The sequence below is a fragment of the Cricetulus griseus genome, chromosome 6 (assembly GCF_003668045.3).
Source record: "Cricetulus griseus strain 17A/GY chromosome 6, alternate assembly CriGri-PICRH-1.0, whole genome shotgun sequence".
NCBI classification, from domain to species: domain Eukaryota; kingdom Metazoa; phylum Chordata; class Mammalia; order Rodentia; family Cricetidae; genus Cricetulus; species Cricetulus griseus.
Genome location: NC_048599.1, coordinates 73212407 through 73238779, shown reverse-complemented (window position 1 = coordinate 73238779; position 26373 = coordinate 73212407). Strand labels below are relative to the sequence as shown.

The 26373-nt window shown below is 39.4% G+C and overlaps 1 protein-coding gene across 6 annotated transcripts in view; it reads right to left on the bottom strand.

Moving 5' to 3' along the window:
- Positions 1–26373, bottom strand: part of Hipk3 (homeodomain interacting protein kinase 3) — a 76897-nt gene that overhangs the window by 5367 nt on the left and 45157 nt on the right. For 3 of the 6 annotated variants that reach the window (XM_027422340.2, XM_027422339.2, XM_027422338.2), the window contains 12 exons: positions 15772–15895; positions 11447–11566; positions 10286–10372; positions 8895–9079; positions 7566–7725; positions 7057–7180; positions 3295–3416; positions 2929–3056; positions 2681–2842; positions 2460–2522; positions 1907–2200; positions 1596–1736 (listed from right to left, as the gene is read on the bottom strand). In XM_027422340.2, coding sequence (XP_027278141.1) covers positions 1596–1736; positions 1907–2200; positions 2460–2522; positions 2681–2842; positions 2929–3056; positions 3295–3416; positions 7057–7180; positions 7566–7725; positions 8895–9079; positions 10286–10372; positions 11447–11566; positions 15772–15895 — 1710 coding nt within the window. The remainder of the gene's footprint in view (positions 1–1595; positions 1737–1906; positions 2201–2459; positions 2523–2680; positions 2843–2928; positions 3057–3294; positions 3417–7056; positions 7181–7565; positions 7726–8894; positions 9080–10285; positions 10373–11446; positions 11567–15771; positions 15896–26373) is intronic. The other 3 variants (XM_027422343.2, XM_027422344.2, XM_027422345.2) reach the window with 3 other exon arrangements.

The window sequence follows — 26373 nt, the reverse complement described above, 5'->3', positions numbered from 1 at the left end:
CCAGCACTAAGGAGGCAGAAACAGAAGAGCCCTGAGCTTGCTGCCCAGTTAGTCTAGCAAATGGGTGAGCTCCAGGTTCAGTAAGAGATCCAAAACTATGGTGGAAAACAACTGAGGAAGACACCCAGCACTGGCCTTGGGTCTCCAGAGGCACCTGCACAAATGTGTATGCACATACAAATACATACACATAAACATAAAAAACAGAAACAAAACAAAATGTTCTTCTAGATAATTTAGACGAGGACTTGCATATTTCAGATCCAATTGTAAGGTTAGGTGTCCTCCTGAAATGACTTTCTGACCAAGTTGCAGTCAACCCAGAGTCCTGAATCCCACTCTTCCCACTACACCTCAGCCCTCAAGAGACCCCACTCCCTGGGATTTCCACATCATTGTCTGTTTTAGTCATTCATTTCAGTCTTAACAATTTGAGGCATCGTTATTTATATGCACACTTTTTTTTTCCTCTTGAACTTATATGCAGTTGTCCTTGTTTATGACCATTTTAAATATGTATTTTTATGTGGCTGTTATGTGTACATTTATGCATGTATCAACTTCTATGCAATGCAATAAACAACTTATAAGATGACACATTAAGTTTGTTTGTCTTGTCTTCTGCAGTCTTAGCTAATGAGTACTCCAACCACAGCTCCTGACTAAAGAAAAGGAAAATGTATCAAGTAACTTTAAAGCCCAATGTGCTAGCACACTCCTTTAGTTCCAGCACTCGGAAAAAGAGGCAGGTGGATCTCTCTGAGTTAGCAGCCAGCCTAACTACAAAGTTCTAGAACAGCCAGGGCTACACAGAGAAGCCCTGTCTTGAAAAACAAAAAACAAACAAACAACAAACACAAACTTTAAAATCCTTTTCAAATACTGTCACCAATTTTTACAATACAAAATCAAATATATTTCATAAAAATTGTTGTGGCTGCCAGGTGTGGTGGCTCATACCTTTAATCCGAGCAATTGGGAGGCAGAGGCAGGAGTAGCTCTGTGAGTTTGAGGCCAGCCAGGACAGTTACACAGAGAAATCCTTTCTTCAAAACCTTCCCCCACCCCTAAATTGCTGTGGCTTGTCTCTCAATACATTAGCACATTGTGCTGGTTAGGAGACTCTTTTAGGCACTGCATGCCCCCACAAGGCAATACCAAAGGAGGCAGACAAATCAGTTACCAATAGTAGAGATAAAAATCAAAGTGACTACTCTATATAAGTGGGCCACTCAGTACTTTAACATGCAAAAAATGTATTGGTACTTTAATTTTAAATTAAAGGTTTGATTTGTTTGTTTGAGATAAGGTCTAACTATGTGACCCTGGAAGGCCTTGATCTCTCGGAGATCCCCTGCCTCTGCCTCCCAAATTCTGGGATTAAATGCATGTGCCACCACAAATTGGAGCTGTTTTAATGGGAAAACATGATTACGAAAACCATGAGTTTACAAAACTGATGTAGTTCAAAACCTGTGTGCAAAAGAGCAATCACTGTAGTAAACGGCAGATACTCACTTACACAAGACAGAAGAAATGAGGCTGTTAGCAGATGACACAATATTTATGATGAGCTACTATTAAAATTCCTTTACCTGTTGGGTCTCTTGCAAGGGGATGGGCTGGACCGCCCCGAGGAACTGGTGCTCAGAGTGCTATCAGGACTGCTGAGTGAACACATCCGATCAATATTCAAAGTGCTTTGGCAAGCTTCACAATCCAGACTACCTTTACACCTAGTGACGAAGTGGGGGAGACATGGGTCAAGAGTGAGAAGATATTCTCAAACCAGCCAAACTTTACACAGTTCAGCCCAGGGACACTGACAAAGAGTATGCCCCATAAGCTGGCCTCTGCACTTCAGAGGGTGGCCACTGTTTGTGAAGGCTGAGCATCTGGTACTTACTCTCTGAGTGAATGTCTGGGTGAGGTCTCTTCGTCATCGGTGTCACTACTAATGGTGATCACACTCACGGCAGGACTCGGAGAGTCTGCGATGATGATGGTTTGCCGCTGTTTGTCTGAAACTGAAGAGTCCTGTCGGACAGACGCTTCCTGACAGTTCCGTGCCTCTGCTTCTGAGGTGTGACGATTGTCCTGTGTTTCTACACAACTTACTTCCTCAACGTCTTTCCCATTGATTATCTTTGGAGAAATAAATGCTGAATGTGGGATATTGGTATTCTGCAATGAATTACTCCTGCAACCAAAGAAATAATTTGTAATTTCTATAATCAAAATAGAGAAATTATATTTCTCAAAGATATTTTGTAAAACCAAACAGTGCAAACTTTCATGTGTTCATGGATGTAACACACTGACAGACCAAGAGTTTTGTGAATTATCTCTAAAATACTGTAATTTACATTTACATACTTTTTCTATCTGTGACATCCGAATGTCTACAGTTGCTTTATTACAGGTAGATAATAATCAAAGGGCAGTAAAGACAATCTTACCAACTGAAAGCATTTATTTCCTCTCTTCCTGGCTCCCATTCCATTAGTTTTACCAAAATACCTCTGAGAAATTAAGAAGGGAGCTGGCTTAGTGTTTGTATAAAAGCTATAAAAGAGGTCATTTTTGAATACAACAGAGTGACCCTTTAGTGTACATGCAAATTTTATTTTAAGGCCTAATTTCAAAATGCAGAGGAAAGTTAAGGTACCCGATGACCTACCTGTTCTGGCACAGCTTATTTTTCTTCGTAGTGGCAGGCTGAGGCCAGACAACATGTGCAATGCCCACGCTGATAGGCTGAGGTGCTGATAATGTTATCTGATTGGTTAGAAGAGGCTGTGGCATCACTGAGTTGTAATGACTGCTGTGTGGAATCATTTTCCTATGGAGCAAGTTCAGAAAATTGAATCCTTTTTACTGTGATCTGCTTTGCATATAATTCACAGAGAAGTTCTGCTTTGGACTTACCCCCAGTCTCCAAGCCTCTGTGAACCAGCCATGCCTTCCGAAGTTAGTGTTGCAGCAGCAGGAGCCATGGGAGTTACCTGCTGCCAGGCAGGTATTAGCATCTGCTGTGTTCTACCAGACCATGTCTGCTGCATCAAAAAAGCAACCCAGTAAAACAAAGGTACAAATAACACATCCCAAATTCACTAGGTAACAACTAGTAATTATAAAAGCTAAAGACCATGGCCTGCAAAAACAAAAAAAAAGAATGACTTCCCACCAGATCACTCTCATTTTCCCAGATTTACAAGCTACATATGGCTTATATTTATGTTTTAAAAAAAAAAAGGAGAACACATATGTAAAGGAAGACTAACTGTGACCAACCTGTGAAAGAACTCCAGGTCGGATCTGCAGTGGCTGTACAGCTGGGGCCTGAGTTACAAGCGGAACTGTATTGTCCACCCTTATGGAGTAACTGGTGGGCTTACCATGTGCTGCAGGAATACCTAGGAAATAGAACAGTCATCAATAGGAGGAAAAGGTTGTCTTGCATTAACTTATATTACTTTAAATGTATGAAAAGTTTAAATTCTGACTCAGATTATGCCTGTTTCTACATAAAAATAACATGGTAATCTAATAGTAAAGATGGGTATTTCCTATCTGTTTTGTGGTATTGTCTCAAACACCGATGCCTAATTACTCCATCTTTTTCTAAATGTGCTTTAAAGCAGAATCATTTATTCTTCCTGCAACTTCTCATTTCCATCTCAAGTTTGCTACTGTGGCATTATTTCCCTCTCCATTTGTCTCCTATGACAGGGGCTTGGAAAGATGGGATGAGGCTCAAGATCTTCATAATAACCTGGTGAAGAAATGTGCTTCTTTCACAAAAACTCTTCCCTTTGCCTAAGCCATTTCTTCTTCAGAACTGTCAGGACCTCACACACTTGTCACTAAGAGGGGTTGTATATTCACAATTAATGGACAGATACTGAGGGGTTTAAGAATTGCACAAATTTATATACTTGCTACCATATTTCAGCCTCCAAAGGAGTAGCAAAAACCACTATACTGTCTAATCTGATGATGCCACAATGCTTTACCCAATATGATATAATGGGCTGGTGTTCCTAGTAGAGAGCTGCCAGAACTACAGAACAAATGCTACCACTTTTATAAAATGGTTCAAAAAATAAATACATGAAAAGACACAGGCAGGACTGATAGCCAATTAATTGTTACTGTTAATATTTCTTCTCACTGTATCACAAGCCACTCTGTAAATAATAACTCTCTTGTTTGTTTGTTTGTTTGTTTGTTTTTCAAGACAGGCCTGGCTGTCTGGAACTCACTCTGTAAACCAGACCCTACTTGGGAGCCTTGAGAAACAAAATTCTGGAACATGTCCCAAAGATTGGGGGGGGGGGCAACTACAATCAATTCTCTATATCATAGAGATCTCTATATCAAGTTCCAAACTTGTAGAGCAATCAATTTCATTACAGACTTAGTGACGTGATTCCTTGTAAAAAATGCATCATTGGGCAAACTTGTTGGCTACGTGTGTAGTTATAGAGTATACTCACACAAACTAAGATGTGACCCTATCACTATGCAATGTAATCTCAACAGCTAAAATTCAGCTCAAAGGCACACGGCTGTGTAACTTTAATTTTTTAAAATAAAAGTGATGTTAGTGTTTCCCTTTTGTCATAAGGAATAAAATAATGCAGTGTTAGTCTTTCTCTACTGAAAAAAAAACCTTAATTTTTTATTGTAAAACTCAATTATTAAGTGCAGATCCTAAAGAAAACATCATTGCTTCCTGTTTATTTTCCTCACAGACATTTAGTTTATTGTCAATGTGCTCTATTGTCCACAGTGCCCCCATAAGCAATGCTCACATAAATGTGAGATTTTCTGTGTATCATCTCTCTTTCTTTTTAATCAAATTCAATAGTTGGTTTATAGTAAAGTTAGCAAAACTAATTGATTAGAATTGTTTTAATACTTGAAAACTAGGTACAAAGGTTGGTAAGAGTTGGGTATGGTGGCACACATCTGAAATCCCAGTACTTGTGTGGTGGAAGCAGTATGATTTGCAAGTTTAAGGCTACCTTGGACCACAGAATCAGACAACGTCTCCAAAATGAAAAGCAGTCAAAGGGACAAACAAAAGGACCAATATAAAAAAAGTTTCTAGAGATTCTGAGACCATGTCTAGGGCAAACAGTACATTTAAGCCATTAATATATTTGCTAAAATATATACAAAGTTATTCCTTAACAATTTTAAGCTAAAAAGATAAAAGATGTCCTATTGCACTGAAATATATCTCTTAAATCTCTTACATCATGTAATATATAGAAGATAGGCTCTGAAAAATGTTGCCATTCCTTATCTGCACAAAATACACCGCAGTGACAAGTGGGTGACACTCACATGGCTTCGACACAGGAGAAAAAGACTGTCAGAGCCAAAAAATCTGCTTGTCAACATAGAATATAAGAACATCTTAGCAAGAAGTCATAAGGTATACGGCTCACTTTCTCTAGTACATGCACAGAGTATAATATGGTAAAATGTTAGCACTCAAAGAATCTAAATTGGAAGACAGTATTTTTCAACTTTCTCATGTTTGAAATTTTTTTATTTTTATTTTTTGACTGTTTCAAATTCTTATAGTTAAAAACAAGCAAATGTTCCTGGTGGCAGTGATATGTCTTTAGTCCCAGCATTTGGGAGGCAGAGGAAGGTGGAGCCTGGGTTCGAGGCCAGCCTGGTCTATAAGAGCAAGTTCCAGGACAGCCAGGGTTACATAGAGAAATCCTGTCTTGAAAACAAACAAACAAAAAACCAAGCAAATGCACAATATTTCTAAGAATGCTATCAACTTATGACATAAACATTTCTATTACCAGAAACAAAGTTGTTAAAATATGTGATATAAGCACCTCATATAGTGATATGTCATGTGACAACACTTAGATCAACAGCCACTCAACAATGACATCTGAAGACTGTATTAATTATTGTTATTATTATTCCCTTAAGATTATATTACTGGAGCTATGGATATAGCTTTTGGATAGAGAACGTGCCTAGCATTTATGCACCATGCCCTGAGTTCAATCCAAGGGGTGCAGGGTTGGGGGCTGATATATTGATTAGGTTGTGTGAGTACACTCTGGTGTTCACAATGGCCATATCACCTACTGACATTATTTCTCAGACTGTATCTATCTTTAAGTAGCCATGACTATATATAAACTTTCTGAGAGGAGAGTTACATGAGAGAATAACTAGCTGAAAGTGTTTCCCATCTGCTATTACTAGTCAACTAATTCAACATAAATGTACTTGGTGATTTGTTGAACTATATGTGAGAAATGTTAAAATAAACTTTTTAAGAAATTACTTAATAGGACTGGAGAGATGGCTCAGCAGTTAAAAGCACTGGCTGCTCTTCCAGAGGACCCAGGTTCAATTCCCAGCACCCACATGGCAGCTCTTAACTGTCTGTAACTCCAGTCCCAGGGTATCCAACTCCCTCACACAGAGAATATACAAGCAAAAAAAAAAAAATTAATTAATGTTTAAAATCAGAAATTACTTAATATTAAGTGAAATTAAAATTTTCAAATAACCTTCTCAATCTATAAAGATTGAAACGACCATGATATCACCTATCCAGTCTATTTTCCTTTATAAAATAAGAGGGTTAAACCTCAAGTGGCATCCTAGAAAAATCAGAAGTCTATTTCCTGGTGACTTGATGCAACATCAATCACTTCCACTAAAGCACTGAGGCAAGGTTGGACACAGTCATTTGGAGCCTTATCTGTAATCAACCTGCTGCTTTAAGGTAGCAAAGCCAGCAAGGTGTGGGGTGCATGACTTTAATCCCAGTATTCCAGATGCAGAGTACCAAGTCAGACTGGGCTATATAGTGAGAACTTATCTTTAAAAGAAGAGAGAGAGAGAGACAAAGAGACACAGAGAAAGAGAGAGACAGAGAGGGGGAGGGAGGGAGGAAGGGACAGAGAGAGAGAGAGAGAGAGAGAGAGAGAGAGAGAGAGAGAGAGAGAGAGAGAGAGAGAGAATCGAAAAACCACATAAATTATATTCTAAATGAAAATGTACCTTGAATAGCTGGGGGACAGATAATCAGGGTCTGATGAAAAGCATCACCACAACCGAACTGTGCAGTTCCCGCCTGCAGAGGTATTCCATGGTGCACAACTGAGTGAGCAGATGTGGTTAATGCCTGAAACAATCAATGTACTCCACTTTATGTAGGGCAATCTTCCAATCACTACAAATACACTACAAACCCACACATACTTTTTAAAATTAAAATCACAATTCCCCAATAAAAATGAACCCAGAAGATGAAACAGAAAGCAGATTGATCAACTTAAGTTGGGTTTATTGATCTCTGTTTTGATAGAGTTTTGGTCCTAACACAGAGAAGAAGATTTGAGAGAATGAATCCAAAAGATACATTCTACTTGGTTTAGATAGAACAGAGCAGAGCAGACATTCTCAATGCTCACCCTCACTGCATCTGCTCACATGATGCTTCTACATCTCAAATCAAAGTGAGCAGCCCAAAGGCTTTCAATAAAGTACGAACAACTGTCAGTTCTTACCTGGCTTCTTAAGGTCCCGATTTTAGTCAGGTTTGCCGTTAGAGCAGCAGTGCTATTTGATGCAACTGGCCGTAACAGTGACATTTTACTGTGATTATTTGTTTCACATGAACTTGGGTGGGACTTACAAATATCCATAATATGAAAACAGGACTTTACACTGCACAAGAAAGAGTGGAAAATATTGTAACATTATTTAAAACGTTTAGTTCAAGACTACTGTATAGTAACAAAATAAAAATTATTTGGAAAAGAATAAATTCTATGATTTGTACTTTATTTCTTATACTTTTACTAACAGAAATTTCTAGAAGAAAAATATCAAAGCAACTATATATTATGCTGGTAATATATTTAAGAGAGCAAGGCAGTATTACACACTTTTTACACACAATAATTTAATGATCTCTTTATAATTTGTCCTAAATTTTAATAGACAAATCACTAAATTAATGGTAGCAAGAATATCATTATGATGCTATTTTCAAAGTGGTTATTTATGGAAATCCATAGAATGAGTATCTTCAGTGTTTAAAGGAAGTCTACCTGGGTTTTATAAAAGTACTAATACAAGGGAATTTCACAATAATGAATATCGATCCATTCACATAGTAACTTTCATTGCAGTAGTTAAGCTGCTTTAAACTGTGGGAGAGTGACAGTTAATGACTGAAGCGATGGGCTTTGCTATGGCATTTCACACATGGGAATTACTGCACTTCGTTTTTATTCCTTTCCCTTCTGCTTGCCCCCAGGCTCCTTCCTCCTACTCCCCTCTTGCTGGTTCATTGCTCCCCAGAACAGTCTTCTTCCTCTGCTCTGATGTCACATGATTCTATTACCTTTGCTGACCCCCAAAGACCACAAAAAGTCACCGATTTTATTTAAAGCAGCTGGCAAGGCCTTCAGAATGTGAGCATATCTTTTTCCTTACTAACCCATAAAACCCACTTTCCTTCTAGAAATCAGAAGACAAAGAGAAAGAAATAAAAAGATGGATAAGAAAAATAGACAACAAAGTTACAGGTCTCAAAAGGAGAGCTAGCGAAATCGGAAATGGGACTTAAGAGTCACCTCCGACATTCTTTTCTGTACCCTCACTGCTCCAGGAGGAACACTGCCATTTGTGACACTTGGGGTCAGGAGTGAACTGGCCTTCCAATGTGTGTTCTAACTCTACTCTGCCGCATACTAGTCTGTGCAACCTCAGCCAGGTTAGTTCCATCTTTAGACTTAGTCTATTAATGTTTAGTGAAGACACTGATTTTCTAAATACCTACCATTATTTAAAAAACAAAAAACACTATGAAAGATTATAAGGTGACATACTGGTTGCTGTGAGGGAAATCTAGGAGATGCTTCATATTAACGAACGGGTGGTTCAGCGTCTCAACTGGAGTAATTCTTAAGTCTGCATCAATCAGCAACATCTTCTTCAACAGACTCACAAATTCTCTTCTATCAGCTTTCTCAGCCAACAGATCACTTCCCTCCAAATCCATCACTGTGTTCACCTATGACATCAAAATTTCAAGCCATCAAATAAAGATAAGCCATAGAAAGAAGGGTTTGTTAAATTCATGTCTTAAAAAAAAAAATACCACTCAACTAGTTATTTGAAACAAAAAGAACTGAAATTCACAAATCTACAAAGTCCTCTGAGCTAACAAACAGGATTCAAAGTTGGAAATTAAATTAAAAAAAAAAAAAAAAAAAAAAACTTGCTGGGCAGTGGTGGCACACCTATGGTCCCAGCACTCAAGGCAGAAACAGGTGGATCTCTGTGAGTTTGAGGAGGCCAGCCTGGTCTACAATGTGAATTCCAAGACAGCCAGGTCTGTTACACAGAGAAATCCTATCTTGAAAGAAAAAACAACAGCAAAAAGCCTAAAACCACCTTATTATTGCTGTATAAGTGAATGAGAGAATGTGTGTATGTAAATGTTGTCTGTATATGTACCTGTGTGAGTGTAAGTATAACTGTGCTGAGTGTGTGTATCTCTGTGTATGTATCTGTCTCTGTATGTATGTATCTGTCTCTGTGTATGTCTGTCTTAAGTGTGTGAGGGTTGAGTGTGTGCCTCTGTGTGTGTGTGTGTGTGTGTGTGTGTGTGTGTGTGTGTGTGTGTGTGTGTGTGTGTGTGTGTGTGAGTGTGTGTGTGTACATGTGGAGTAGGTTCTTCCCTTCCACCTTTAAATGTGTTCCAGGGACAGAACTCAGGTCACCAGACTCACATGGCCAATGATTTTTTTTTTTTTTTTCTGTTGAGCCATCTCACCAGCCCAAATGGTGTTTACTAAACACAGACCAATTCCTCTCTCTATTCATTTTCCTCTTGAAGACAAAACAAAAACCTTTAGAAAATGACAGCATAGGCAAATTTAAAATTTGATAAAGACAAATACAACTTAGCCTGAAAGTTCGAAAATTTTGAATTCTGTTTGAAACACTTCAAAGTAAGCACTTAGAAAATAAGTGGCAGCCAGGCAGTGGAGCACGCCTTTAGTCCCAGTACTCAGGAGGCAGAGGCTGGCTATCTCTGAGTTCAAGGTCAGCCAGGTCTACAGAGTGAGTTCCAGGACATCCAGGGCTATTACACTGAGAAACCCTGTCTTGGGAGGGGAAAAAGCAGGAAATGAGTGGTGCAGTCTTGAATCCTCAGCCCCCTGGGATCATCTTAAGCACACAGGATTAACTAACAAGTGGCTGCAGTACTCACGTGCACTATCTCGTCCAGACTGCTGAATATGTACTTCCTGGCTTCTTTAGACTTCATTCCTGTCTCAGCCTCATGCTCTTCCAGTGTCTTATTATATATACCAAAGAGAAAATAACATATTACTCACCATATCCCGATTTCTATTTCTTTAAGCCTGACACATTTAACCTAATGCCTAGTATAGTAGTTTCAAACAGAGTAACAAGAAAAAACTGGATTTTATAATACAAATAAATGAATAAATATGAAGCCAGGAATAGTGCCCATTCAAGTAAACACAGTACTCAGGAGACTGGCATAGGAAGATCAAGTTGGAGACCACCCTGAGCTACATAGTGAAATCCTGTTGTGCTGTTATGTTTGTCAACTTGACACAGCCAGAATCATCTTGGAAGAGGGAACCTCAGTTGAGAAAGTATCTCCATCAGTGTGAACTGTGGGCAAGTCTGTGGGACATTTCATGATTAATGATTGATGTAGGAGGGCCCATCCCACTGTGGGAAGGCTCAGCTCACGGGTGTAGTGCCACACCTACACATGTGGTCCCAGGTGATATAAGAAAGCACATGGAGGGGCTGGAGGGACAGCTCAGTGGTCAAGAACACTTGCTGCTCTTACAGAGGATCCAGATTCTGTTTGCCAGAACCCACATGGTAGCTAGCAAGCATCTATTACTACAGTTCCAGAGGGTCTAACACCATCTTCTGGCCTCTAGAAGCACCAGGCACACATGTGGTACACACACTTACATACATGCAGGAAAAACACACATTTAAAACAAAACAAAAACAAAAACAAAAAAACCTAAGACTTTTTTTTTTTTTTTAATTTAAAGGTGGTGTGTGATGGAATAGGAGTATGACAATAAGCAGCACTCATCCAGGGTTTCTGCTTGAGTTCCTGCCCTGACTTCCCTCAGTGATGGACTATGATCAGGCTATGAAAGCCAAATCAAATAAAATCTTTCCTCTCCAAGTTGCTGTTGGTCATGATGTTCATTACAGCAACATAAACCAAACTAAGACACCTACCTCAACCCTATAAATGAGACCAAAGCTTCTGGTAAAGGTAATAGACAGTGTCACACCCTGTCCTATAGTACATATAAATAAATAAATAAATAAATAAATAAATAAATAAATAAATAAATAAGTGAATTACCTTTAATCTCCAACCAGAATGAGACATATCTGTTTCTCTGCAAAAAAATCTTGTGGATTTTGTACCCACATTTAACAATTGTTCTCCTGGTAAACCTTGAGTCTGAGAAATGTATCGAATCTGAAAAATAATAAAAAAAATTTATTTTTTCATGACAGGCATTAATTGAACATTCTATCAGCAACTACACTAGATCTCAGGTTAAGAAGATAAAGATACTACCTATGCACTCATTTTCACATTTACTGAGGAATCTGCAGTGTTTTATGTACACTGTAGGAAAAACAGGGATGGATACCCAAAAGAACTGTAGTCAAGAGTTCACTGAGAAAAAGCTTGATCTATATTAAAGTTATATGTAAATTATTAACATAATGTAAAATATGAAAAGTTCCATATACATCAAGAGAGGAAACCAACATGTCCAAAGCCTGGAAATACAGAGATTCACCAGGGAGAAACTTTACACAGTTAAGAGATGAAATTACCTTTGGGGATAAGGAGGACAATACTGAAGATTTGAACCTATGGCCTCAAGTGCTCTAACATTGAGCTATTCCCAACCCAATCAGTTACTAGGAAGGAAAGAGCAGGATTTGGATTGATAGCCTAGATGAATTATTCTAGGGGGAGTGTAGACAGAGAGCCCCAGTTGCCTATGTGAGAAAGTGACAGGTTACAGACATGTCCTCCCAAGGAACACACTGAAACCCACAGAACCTGTCCTAGGTATCACATGACACTCTTCCTTCAGTTCTGATATCACCTTATTCAATATACCTTCCAAGCCAGTAAGCAACAGTAACTCTCTTTCCCAGCAACCACATTCTCCCAGCTAGATTCTTCTCCATGTTTTTCACCATGTAGTATATGACACTTTTCCTTATCATCTTCTTACTCTCTCTCCAATTCCCAACATCCATGACAATGTCTGATATACATCAGGCCTTTAGAAAGCCATTCTGTAACTGGTCAGTATGAGCAATAAGCACAGGCTTTAAGGGGGGAAATATAACAGGACCAAAAAGGTCCTCGGTCTTCCTTCCCTCCAGTTTAACCTTAGATACTCTGCTTTACTAAGTAGTCCATCTTTACCTTCGCCTACCAGTTATTTTTCCTCTCAGATTAAAAGAAATCCTATATCTCCCAGGCTCAAAAACAAAAAACTTGCCTCTTTAGTAGTCAATTTTAAAAAGGCCTTCCACTACTTCCTTTTTGTGTACAGTAAGGAGGTGGGTGTTAAAACAGAATCTTGCTCTGTAGCTCAGACTGGCCTTAAAATCAAAGCAACCATCCTACTGCAGCCCCCTGAAGCGGCACATACCACCACAGCTGGCTTCATTTTCTTTTCATACTAATGGCTACCATCTTTTTACTTCAAATTTTTGTTCATTCAGCTGGGTATAGTGGTGCATGTCTTTGATCGCAGCACTTAGGAAGCAGTGGCAGGTAGATCTAGCCTGGTCTATAAAGCAAGTTCCAGAATAGCCAGGGCTACATAGAGACCCTTTTTCAAAAAACCAAAAGACCATTTCTGTTATTAAAACTTTTATTAATAAAAAAAATGTAACACAGAAAATAAAGACTATTTTGCCAGTCATAGTAGCTCACACTCAGCACTCAGAAGGCTAAAGTAGCCTCAGATATCTTGGGTTTGGGAGGGGACACAATAAAAATTCTGAGAGATAAAATGCTACCATCTCAGGGCAAAATTATAAAGTTCCTTCCCTGAACCCAAATCTTGGAACAGGACCAACAGGGCTGGTTGGGGTATTGAAAAACTAATGCAGTCTAAGAAAAACTAGCCTGATACTATTGGTGTGAGAATGGAGTCCAGAAGGTGGCCATGACAAAAAGGGGACAACAGTACAGAGCAGGTCTGGCTATACCTGTTGCTTTTAATCCTTTCTCAAGGCTGCTTTGGCATGTGAAAATGACCCACTGTTAACGGCTGTTAACAAACTGACTGTGTTAGTTTAGCTTTTTGTTTTATTTATTTTTTAACGTGTATCTCTGAGTGTGATGTATGCTTGCTTGCATGTGTGTGGGAGCAGGTGTGGTGTGGGGGGTAAATTTTCATCCATGTGGCAGGTGTGTAACTTTATCCAATGGCTCTCCACTTCATTTACTGAGGCAGGGTTCCTCAACTGAACTCCAGCAGATGCAGCTCCTGTCCCATTCTTCTGAATTTGGGATTATGCCCACCCAACTTCATGGAATCTGGGGACCCAATTTCCTCACATGCACAAGTGCAGCAAGGCCACTAAGGCACTTCCGCAACCACTTTTCTAGAATCTAGAGTCCTCATCTGAAATCAGAGAACAGTAAGCATCCCAGAGATATTGAGAGGAATGGAAAGTGTTATAATAGCAGTTTCTGGGCCAGAAAGGAACTCAGTAAATAAATTAGAAATATTATTATTGCCCACTGCCAGTGCAAGGTTAAAAAAAATAGTAACAATGTACTTTTAAGATGATATACCAAGGCTAAGGCAGTGGCAGACAGTTCAATCCTGAGTCTTGTGGGGGGCGGGTGGAATCACAAAGTTTTTAGTTGCGCATAATGGCACACAACTATAACCTTAGCCCTTGTGAGATGAAACCAGGAGAATCAGGAGTTCAATGTCATCCTTAGTTACAAAGAAAGCTTGAAGCCATACTAAGCTACCTGAGACCGTTTCAAAGAAACTAAAAGAACCCAGTATTTTATTTGGAGTACCTAAGTGCATTGAGGAACTGATATCTGGAAAAGGAGAACAGATAAGAGAAGTACATTCTACTAGAGACCTACTACATCCTAAATTAGGTGATCATAAGGAGATAGATAAAGTCTATGAAAATGAAACACTGATATTTGTAATAACTAACTAAATAAATAAATAAATTTAAAAAATTCTTCTCTTCACTGGGTAGCCCCAGCACTCAGGAGGCTGAGGCAAGAGTATTTCATTAGGTTTGGGGACAGCATGGGCTACCTAGTGAATTCCAAGCCATCCTAGGCTATAGTGTTAAATCCTATCTCAAAGAGGGGAAACATTTCCTAAGATTAAGAACAAAATAAGGATATATATCTTTACTTGTATTTACTTGTATGTATGTATTTAAAAAAATAACTTTTTAAAACTGAATGAAAACTACAATTACTGGTACCTTGTGATAACTTTCTTCAGTTCCTTTGGAAGAACACACACTCTGGAAATATTATTCCTCTAAACCAGGTAATACCTGGTCCGAGTTTGGTTTGGTCCTCCTACTCCTGTCTTTACATTAGCATTGTGGCCTTACAAGTCTGTTCATTTGGAGGTGAGGGTTGCCATTTTCCATCCTTCACAGAAAGGAGGGAGCACAGTGACTCACCTTTAAAGTTCTGTTAGTACTAACATGAGCTGCCCAAGACATCCTAAGTCCAAATCCACACTATACCAGCCAGTCAACCTGGACTCGCCACTAGATGGCACCCTGCTCCACAGGACTACACATCATAAACTAACCCAGAAAGCTACAAGTATGGTCCTGGCAGCTAGCTGGTGCCTTAGTGCTTTGGCAGCTTGGAATCATGGCACTCAGGTTAGATTGCCCAGTCCTTCAGAATAGCAATAGTCTAGAGCTCTATCAAAGTCCAAAGTTGTTTAAAAACTAAAAACATACCAGAAGAGAATGTACAGAAATTTTTACATAAACTGACTTTTAGAGGAGTCTAGAATATAAAGGAGGCAAAACAGACAATTTAGAAAACCTGGCCTAAAAGACAAGGTTCACTGGTAGAAAGTCACTGTAAATGATGAGATTACTGTCAGTGATAGTGTGTGTTAATAATAATTAATACTGAATTATCTCAGAAACATTTAAAATGACTTGGATGAGATGCCCCCCATAAGTTTACAGCATTTGAACACTAGTGCCCAGTTGGTGGCTGCTTGGGGAGGATTGGGAGGTGTGTGGCTTTGCTGGAGGATGTATGTCAATAGGGGTGGGCTTTGAGTTTCAAAAGACTCTTGTTATTTTGCACTAGCTCTCTCTGCTTCCTGTCTGTGGTTTGAGATGTGAGCTCTCAGCTGCAGCTCCAGCCACCTGCTGCCTCCTTCTGTGAATTGCCTTCTTCATGTTTTATCACAGCAACAGAAGAGTAAGTAATGCATTACTGGAGCAGGAGAAAAGGGCTTTTAAACCAAGACCTAACGTAAGTGGTTTGGATCCCGTAAGGTGCTAATCTTAGACACTTTGTGGAGCTGCTCACATTCCGTGCATGTAGAATCATGCAATTCTCTAAAATGATAAAGTACTCTTACTGTCTACCAATTCCAGTCACTATGACCGTTCTGTTACCTGATCATACTCCAAGGCTCCTGGGTAGAGTGGCCATCCAAGGAATAGCTCTGCAATCACACATCCCAATGACCACATGTCTATGGCTTCACAAAATGGCAACCCCAATATAATCTCTGGAGCTCTGAAATTTAAAAAACAAAAGTAAATTAGGTTCCTTTTCATTTTAAATTATCTGATTTCATTTAACATTCTAAGAAAAGTTCTAAAACGGCAGAGAACTCTTGTTTATAGTAACATCGCTCTAAGAACTCTTCAAAGCTCAGTGCTAAGCAGCATTCGATGAAGTCTCTTCCCACAGCCCTTTCCCTTAATGGATCTGTTAACACCGAAAAACAGACTTGCTTCTCAAGCTACAGAAGAATAGAAATAATACCCAAAAGAAAGCTGACAAAAACCATTAAACATTTGTGATATCAATAGAACAGTAATGAACAGTCACAGAATGTGGGGTCCTCAGTCATTCTCAGGACACTCAGTGTATTCAGTTAAAAGGTAAAGATACATACGTACGTACATACATACGTGTGCGCGCGCGCGCGCGCGCACACACACACACACACACACACACACACACACACACACACAGCTAGATAGATGGTTTAGAACACTGTCTGCTCTTCCACAGTTCAATTCCCAATACCCACATGACAGTTTACAACTGGATGTAACTATGTCCTCTTCTGGCCTCCACTGGCACCAGGCACACATGTGAAGCACAGACTTGCATGTAGGCAAAACACCAATACACACAAAAATATTAATTTTTTTAGTTAATTTTTAAGAGTATAAGATAAAACCATTAAGATGGACTTTGTGGCGCACACCTTTAGTTCCAGCACTCAAGAGGCAAAGGCAAGGGGATTCTTGAGCCCTGTCTTGAAAAACAAAATTAAAATGAATCTTAGCACTTAAAACACTTTTGGTTATTTAGTGGAAAAAGGTATCATTCTCAGATCAATTATGCTGCTACTTATGAGAACTGGCGTGCTATAAAAAAAAAAGCCTCCATGTGTCACTGTATAAACTGCAAAGGAGCCAGGAACAAGTTATCCTAGGTCTACAGGCATATGGGTGTGTTTAACTTTAAAACATGGAATATTCCAAGAGTTTCAAGCACAATACAACTAATAATTTCTTCTAAATAAATTGGGAATAACTGGCCATGTTGCTATATTCTCTTTTCCCCCTACAAACACAGACCATTTTCCTGTGCAACCACAATGCAATCACAAACATGAAGCCGGCAGCAACAGCTCTACTGTCTAAGCCTCAGACTCTAACCCAGTGGCCAATTGTATTAACAGTGTCAGGCCCATGAAACAGCACAGCAGGACACAGGTCACCAACATGGCAAACTGATTTCAGTCCCAGGACTCCACCTTGGAGGAAGAGGAAGTCACTCCAGGGCGAAGCCTCAGACCTCCACACATATGCTACAGCATGCAGTAGCTCGTGTGTGCGCACACAAACATACATACACACACACACACACACACACACACACACACTGAATAAATATAAACAGTATACTAAAAATGTCCTTTCTGGTAAAAGGGACCATTCAGAATCATGCCTTTTAATCGTTTTCCAATGTGCGATAGTAGTCTTTGATTGATTAATTCCTGGCTCCGGCATAAAATACCACAGGTCTGTTCTTGCAGAAATGTCCCTGAGTATGAGTTTGCCAGATTTAAGCCAATTAATGTCATAAATCTGCTATGGAAATGTTGTTTTCTTATCAAGTTTATCGGAATGCACCCAATCTCACTACATTTCATTACTAATTTTCATTCTGATCAACTGACTAATGTTAAATTGTTCCTTTTTTGTTGTAATTTACTTATTCAGTAAAGTTTCCATTTAAATACACTATTCCTCATTATACATTAGAGCCAGGTGTGGTGTACACGCCTATAGGACTGAGGCAGGAACAGACTGAGGCTAGGCTGAGCTATATAGGCAAGACCCTGCCTCAAAAATAAACAATAGCCTTTAAATCTATTCCTAAGTTTCCCCCTATGAATACAGATTAGTGAATTCCTATTATATTCAGTGGGCTATAATTCATTGCTATAATTATTTTGATACCAAATTTTCCAAGAATTGGCCAATTGGAACTCTCAAAGTGTATTCATTCACCATCCACTGCTACTTTCACAGATCTCTGACATAACAAGATATTCCAGGCTCAAGTTTCTCTTTTCCACCGACAACCCTAGAAGTAGCCATTTCCTCTAAGAATACCTGGTTATAAAATACATAATAATATAATAATAAAATATAATAAATTTAATTTTATGACCAAATTTTTTCTATTTAGGTATGACATATTTCTTTAATATATATTTCAAACTTTTCATACAATGTTTAGATCTTATTCTTTTCCCACTTCCAACGCTTCCCAGATCATACCCACCCACCCAAATTCTCTCTCTTAAAAAAAAAAAAAAACAATTAAAAAAAAAAAGCACACAAAAAAACATGGAGTCTGTTTGGTGTTGATCAACTACATAGGGCTTGTCATGGCTCGTGGTTGATATACCCAGTGTCACTCCAGTAAAGAAACCCCCCTGCCCCCCGCCCGCAGCGCTATCAGTTGCAAACAGCAACTTGGTTGGGGATGGGACTTTGTGTCCACTTCCCTTTCTTCTCCAAGCTGGGAACTTGCCTGACTTGAGCTTATACAGATCTTGTGCTTGCTGTCATGGTTGGTCTCTATGAGTTCACATGAGCACCAGCCCTGTTGAGTCTGGAAACCAGTCTCCTTGAAGTCATTCACCATGGCAAACATTTTCTGTATAACATTACATGTAAAAGTGGGGAAGTAAAGGACATAAAATCTAGATGAACCTGACAGAGATACAAGGTTTCTACTAGCTGGCCTTGCAATAGAAAATAAACTCTAAGCCAGGTGTGGTGACTCACACCTGTAATCCCATTATTTGGGAGGCTGAGGCAGGAGAAATGTAAAGCGTTCAGGCCAGCCTCGACTACATAGAGTTCCAGGTCACTTTGGGCTGCAGAGACCTAAACTTTAACACTATACATTGTAAGAATATATTCTTTATTAGCTAGGGAAATACACTTTTGCATAAGCAGACTTCTGTTTAGATAGATATCGTTTGTGCATTATACATAGAGGAGAAATATATTAAATATGCCTATTCAAAGAACAGTCCAACCAAGCATGAAGTCTCATAATTACTCCAAAGTTGAGATTTTAAAGTCTATATATAAAATGATGTTTTCTGTCTGCCATGTGTTTTTAGTCAAATTTACTGATGTTCATAACAAGCAAACACTTTGCTTTTTTAGAAATACTGATATAAAACACAGCTTAACACTGGAAACTGGCAAGCTGAAAGGAAATTTTCCTCAATGAGAGAACATAACTCTGAATGGATTGGGAGCCTGTTGATAGAGTACTGGAAGAGAATGCTCCAAATTCTTCAAATAAGAATGCAGTGAAGTAAGAGTCACTCAGAGAAGATGTCTATTAATGGAACATCTCTTTTTCTGTTGCTCCATTTTTACCTACTTGCTTAAGTCAAAGAAACTCAGCTCTATTAGGGAAAAGGTTGTCTTGGTTTAGGAACTAAGTATGTCCAATTCTGGAAACAAGCACACCTATAGTAGACAGGTATCATAGGCTATCATTGGAAATGCCGCTAACTATGAATTTGTATCTGAGGCATACTCATTAAGGAAGTATTGAGCTATGGTTATGGCTATAGCTCAACACTAGAAAGCTTTCCTAGCAAGCACGAGGTCCTGGAGTGCAAGGGAAGAAGAGAGGAGGAAGGAAAACTGATAACAAAATGGCTCCCACTAGAGTGATTTTTCAAAAAGAGATTAAAAGTATCTGATCTTCATTTCTTCGTGTTAATAAACTAAGCATAATGCTGATACGCTCGGCCACTTCAGAGTTAAGTGCTCATAAGAACAAAACCCAGGCCTGATCAAGCTTAAGGCAATGATTAGATAGTTTCTTAAGTATAAGAGAGATGTTTCTGTAAGTAACATCACTAAGTAAAATTAAAAGTTGTGTGTTGTGCTTCTTTGGGGAATAATCCAAAAGTGTGCAAGTGTATGCTTTCCCTACTCTGAGAATAAAGACAACAGACTTACACAGCGCCAACTTATACAAGTTAAAGAAATAGTTAATCTCAGTAAACATGAAACTACTAGATCCTGAGTTCTTCTCTAAGATAAAAGTAGGTGTGGGAGAGGTCTTCAAAACAAACAACAATGACAAAAAAAAACAGACAAGACAAGCACCACGGGAGAGGCCAGTGATGCCTGCACTCAGGAGGCTGGGGCAGAAAGATAGAGGCAGAGGGTTCCAGACCAGCCTAGACTATAGCAAGTTTCAAGTCAGCCTACCTTAAAATGTTTAAAAAGCAATCATTATTATTATTATTAAATAAAAGATTTACTAAGTTATTTCACATGCCATTCACGTGCCCTGTTTAAACAGCACTTTTCTGAGGCATTTCAAGACAGTCATAGAATTGTACAACCATTACACCACTCAGTTTTTAGGACAGAGGCATAATGCTCTCAATAACCAATCATCTTGTACCATGTCTTAGCTCCATCTCATTAACTCTTATGCCTGGCTTCAAACTTTGAACATCAACATTCCCTTTCTACATTTATTTCCCAGGTGATTGAAACAAACCAATCACCGATATTCTTTAGACTGTATTTTAAAAATAGAAGAAGGAAGGAAGGAAGGAAGGAAGGAAGGAAGGAAGGAAGGAAGGAAGGAAGGAAGGAAGGAAGGAAGGAAGGAAGGAAAAAGAAAAAACAGAGTCTGACTATGTAGCCCTGGCTGGCTTAGATTTAACTATGTAGTCCAGAGTGTAGTGGAACTAAGAGATCCATCTGACTCTGAATCCTGGCATTAAAGGTATGGGTCACCACAACCAGCTTTTGTTTATATTCTTAATATTCCCTTTTTATTGCTAAGCAGTATCTATTCCATTGCATACATTGTGATGTATCCATTTATCAGGTTATGGGCACTAAGTTGTGTACACTTCTTGGCTATTTTTTTAAAGGTGGATTAAGGACTAACTTAGCTCAGCAGTAGAGCACTTGCCTAGCATGTCCAAAACCCAGCTTTGATTTCCAGCAGAGAAAGAGAAAGGGGAGCAGGCAAAGAGGAAGAGTTAGGAGGGAGAGGAGAAAAGCAAGAACAGGGTGGAGAGGGGATATTTATCTATTTATCCATTTATCTCATCCACACCCTGTCTCAAATGTCCATTAGTCATCTCAAACTGAACATACTGGAAAAGAATTCTTCATCTCCTCCAACCACTGCTACCCTTCCACCAGCTTTCCCCATGTTTAGTTTCTCAGTCCCCAATCCAGGAAAGTCAAATATATACCTTCTCTTCCACGCTCCACATCTACTGGCAAGTCTCACCAACTCGCAAAGTCGATCCAGAATTCAACCACTTCATTCCACTTTCACTGCTATACTGTCCTAAACCAGACTGACATCTTGTTTGGATTATGTCAACAGCAAGCTGTTTCAGCTTCTGTACTTGTCTTCTCCCACCTATCTCAATCTAGCAACAAGAGGGGTAACACAAACCAGACCATGACACCCTCACCCCAGAGTCCCCTGTAGAATTCTGTCTCAGAGTTGCCTCCAGGCCTCAGCTACCTGGTATTTCCTGCCATCCACTTACATGCTCTGGCCTAAGGTCTGCTTCAAACCTGCTCAAAACCATTACATGTAAGGACACCTAGGAGATGGTTGAAGGTAGAAGGAGCAAGAGCTGATTCCCTTCTCGTCTTTCTGCCTAACTATCATTTTATTAAAGACCCTCTCACAATCTTAAACAGAGGGAGTTCCACCGCCCTGTGGCATTTGGTTTTCCATCTAGATCCTACTTGGTTGTTCTTTTATAATACTTCCCAACAACTGATAAATATGCCTGCCCGCTGCATCTATGCACTTTATGAAGGCACAAGAACTTGGACTTTTTGTCTCAATACTGTGATTCCGGCACCTAGAAGAACACTGCTTGGCACACAGCAGGCACTCTGTGCAATGCATTGTAACAAAGCTTGTGTAACTCAGGAAACTAAGGGACTTTCTTGTGGAATCAAACATATGAGTCCAACAAGCAGCAGCCAAGGGACTCTGACACACTAGCCACTTTGCACTTGAGACAGCTGAACATCTTAGGACTTAGAACAAAAACAAATACCACTTACTGAGCGTTAACAATGGGTCGGGTGCCATGGAAATAACTGCTAATACACTGTGTCATTTAAAGAAAATGTGCTACAAACAAACTGCTGCAATGCTCTTCCACCCCAAGATCAAAAACTCAGGTAAGCAAAATGTTCTACATGAAAGAACTGCTGGTTCAAATACAGCCACCCCTAGAATCCTGGAAAGTAAAACACCATTGTTCTAGGGGCAAGTTTTAAAGTTGTTTGCTTTGCAAAGGAAGAGAAGAAATGCAGCACCCAGACTACCAAGGAAGAGTGGAGCTGAGTCTTTCTTGAAGATTTATTTTGTTTTTAACTACATGTATTCATGCATGTCGGCGCAAGTGGATATGTGTGTGTGACTGCAGGAGTCTGAGGAGGCCAGAGACATTGGATTCTCCTGGAGCTGGAGACACAGACAGTTGTGAACTATCCAACAAGGGCTCTCAACAGCTGAGTGATGTCTCCAGCCCCTGCAAAGATTCTAAGAACTGATTCCTAATCCTCTTTCTCTCATCAAACCAACGTCAAATTATGAAACTGACTCAGGACAAAAAGAGGAGCAAACTAGAAAACCTAGAAACTGGTCCAGAAGTCATTTTTAGTAGTTCTTGTTATATACTTTCATCATATTTTAGAAAATGAAAATGTCAACTGACCTTAAAAATAGGTCCATAACTTGAGGAACTACCTGCTACACACTTTTTTTGATTAACTGGTCTGTTACTGTTTCTACAAGCAAAAGAAAAAGAATGCAAAAAGAATACAGGGATGAAGAGAATCTTGATAGAATACAGCTGTTTCCTTTGGTTCTGACACGTCCATTGACACCATGGACAAGAGTGACTATAGTAAACTATAGGAGACCATGGCTCGGCCCTATATCATGGACAAAATGATACAATAGATATCCAAGTTTCTGGTAGTACCCTTTTAACATTCCCTCTAGGCAAGGAATGGAAGGGTGTCCAATAGACTTTTCCCTGAGATCCCAACCACTTCTTCATCACCTAGTCATAGTAATCTTAGATATGTTAATGTATAAGAGAAGTTTTTCTCCCACCCCCAGAGACAGGGTTTTTCTGTGTAGCCCCCGCTGTCCTGGAACTCTCTCTGTAAACCAGGCTGGCCTCAAAATCAAGAGATCCACCTGCCTCTGCCTCCTGAGTGCTGGAAATAAAAGCATGCACCATCACTCCCAACACTAGAACTTTCCTGAAGTAGACTGGTGGTATGACTTTTCTGTGGTGCAGATTCTTTGGAGTTGGCCAATGTTCCTGTAAGTAACCTAGTACCTAGTAAATCCATTAGATCACTTTGCTGAATTTGGCAGAATATTTCTCTTTTTCTGAGGCAATCAACAATTCTTTATATTTTTTATAATTTCATGAACACACATATACATATGTAAATATTTAATGTATTTGATCATGTTCGCCCTTCATTATTCTCTCTAATCCTCCTCTGACAAGGCAAATCCCTTTTCTCACCATGTTCCTACTTTACATTCTACGCAAATTATTTAAAGAACATATAATTACAAGAGTAACAAGAGCTAGGAAATGTGTTTTTGTTGTTGTTTTTTGTTTTTGATTTTTGAGACAGGGTTTCTCTGTGTAGCTTTGGGGCCTATCCTGGCACTCACTCTGGAGACCAGGCTGGCCTTGAACTCACAGAGATCCACCTGCCTCTGCCTCCCGAGTGCTGGGATTAAAGGCATGTGCCACCAACGCCTGGAGGAATGTATTTAATAAGTTCATAACAAAGCCCTGAGTTCATCCTCAAAACTGCAGAAGCAAGCGTAGTGCTCTCTTATAATCCCAGCACTCAGGAGATGGAGGCAGTGGATCAGAAGGTCAAGGCTGTCCTCCACACCTAAGAGCTTCAAAGCCAGACTGGGATATGAGACTATTGTCTCCAAGATAAAAAATATACAGAAATAATAGTTTTTTAAATTTATTTACTTATTTTTATTACATATTACATATACAGTGTTCTGTCTGCATATTTGCCTGCACACCAGAAGAGGGCACCAGATCTCATGATAGATGGCTGTGAGCCACCATAAGGTTGCTGGAAATTGAACTCAGAACCTCTGGAAGAGCAGTCCAGTGCTTTTAACCTCTGAGCCATCTCTCCAGCCCCCAGTAGTAAGTTTTTTGCATAATACTATGATTAGTATAATACTATGATTAACATAATACTGTAATGCATTTATTAAGTGTCCTATAGCCCTTCTAAGTATTTTAGAAAATATTAGCTCATTGGTAGTCATACAAATCCAGAGTAAATTCCCAGGCAGGACCATGTGGCAGTCAGAAGTGCAGGTGAGACTCAGAGAGAGGCTTCTATGCTTTTAACCACTGCGTATTAAGATGCATAATCCCTGGGACTGCTAAGACTTTTACTGGAAGTTAAGCCTCTCAGATCCTGTATCCATTGCAGTAGAATAGAAAAACAGGAAAAATAAAGAGACATGAAGGGAAAGAGGCCTCTCAACTCAGAGTCTAGATAAATGAAGTCTCTCAAAAGCTGAGATAATCCCAGCACAAAATGTGCTACAAAGACAACTTGTCATTTTTAGGTTTTGTTTTTTAATATTCCTTTTCTTACAGATGTATTTCAAATAATAATGCTAAAATGGGCTAAGTGTAGTGGCACTCAACTATAACCCCAGCACTAAGGAAGCAGGGGCAGGCAGACCTTTGAGTTCAAGGCCAGCCTAGTCTACAAAATGAGTTCTAGGACAGCTGGGGCTACACAGAGAGACTCTGTCTTAAAAAAAAAAAAAAAAAAGCAGTAGTGGCAAACACTTTTAATCCCAGCACTCAGGAGGCAGACAGGAGGATCTCTGAGTTTGAGGCCAGCCTGGTCTACAGAGCTAGTTCCAGGACAGCCAGGACTGTTACACAGAAAAACCCTGTCTCGAAAAACAAAGACAAACAAAAAAGTTAAAATGCTTATTGTACACATGTAGTCTTTACATTCAGCCTTCCTCTGAGGTTTTCTGGGAATCTCACAAGAAAGACCAGGCACACTGTTAACACTGTTAACCTGTCTTGACTTCCTTGTAGCTGACACGGTATGGTCTTTTTGATCCTTCTGACCTAGTTTTAACTTAAAGGCTACTATAAAGACTGTGTGACTGACTCTCTTGAGAAGCCAATACTTGAGTGTGGACTGTCCTGTTCCTAAGTGACCCCCTCTCTCCCCACGTAACACCTGTATCTAAACCTATTTTAAAATGTTTTCTTTCTTTCTTTTTTTTTTGGGGGGGGGGGTGTTTGTTTGGCTGGTTTTTTTGTTTTTATTTGTTTTCTTGTTTTTTTTGTTTGTTTGTTTTTGGCTTTTTGAGTCAGGCTTTCTCTGTGTAGCTCTGGAGCCTGCCTCGAGTGCAGGAATTAAATGAGTGCACCACCATCACCCAGCTTAAAATGTTTTCTTTCCTTTCTCCCTACTCTGCCCCTCTCTTTTGGTTTGGTTTGAGTGTGACAGGTCTCACACTATAGTCCAGTTTTAGAACTCACCGAAATCCTCCTGCTCAGGCACCTAAGTACTGGAATTACAGGTATGAGTCACCCTATCTCAAAAACCTACCAATTTAGGCTAGAAAGATGGCTTAGTAGTTAAGAGCATGTATTGTTCTTAAAGAGGACAGAATTCAAGTCCTAACACTCATATCAGAGGTCCACAAGAACCTCTAAGCCCAACTCTAGGGGATTCAACACTCCTCTCCTCTAACCTTCTTACACACATACACACAAATATCTTTAGAAACCTTTAGATTTAAGAAAAAGTTATAAGAAGGTTATATAGTTGTAGCAGGCTTTCTCTTTGGGCTGCCAACCAACTCCCAAATAAAGACACAGAGACTTACTTTCAATTATGAATGCTGGGCCTTATCTTATGCTTGTCCTACTAGCTCTTATAACTTAATTTAACCTGTTTCTCTTCACCTACATTTTGCCTCTGGGCTTTTTACCTTTCATTCTGTATGTCCTACTTTTCCTATTTCTTTCATATCTGGCTGGCTGGTGGCTGCTGCCTGACTGGCCCTGGACATCTCCCTCTTTTTCTCCCTCATTCTTCTTCTCTGGAGTCTAGATTCTTCCTCCTACTTATTCTCTCTGCTTGCCATCCCTGCCTATCCCTCTACTGTCTAGTTATTGGATGCTCAGCTTCTTATTAGATCAATCAGGAGCCTTAGGCAAAGCAACACATCTTTATATTGTTAGCAAATTCAGCATAAACAAAAGTAACACATCTTTGCCTAGTTAAACAAATATTCCACAACACACAGTATTCAGATAATACCCTCAACCAAATTCTTCAAATGTTAACACATTATCTTATTTGTACTATGTCTCT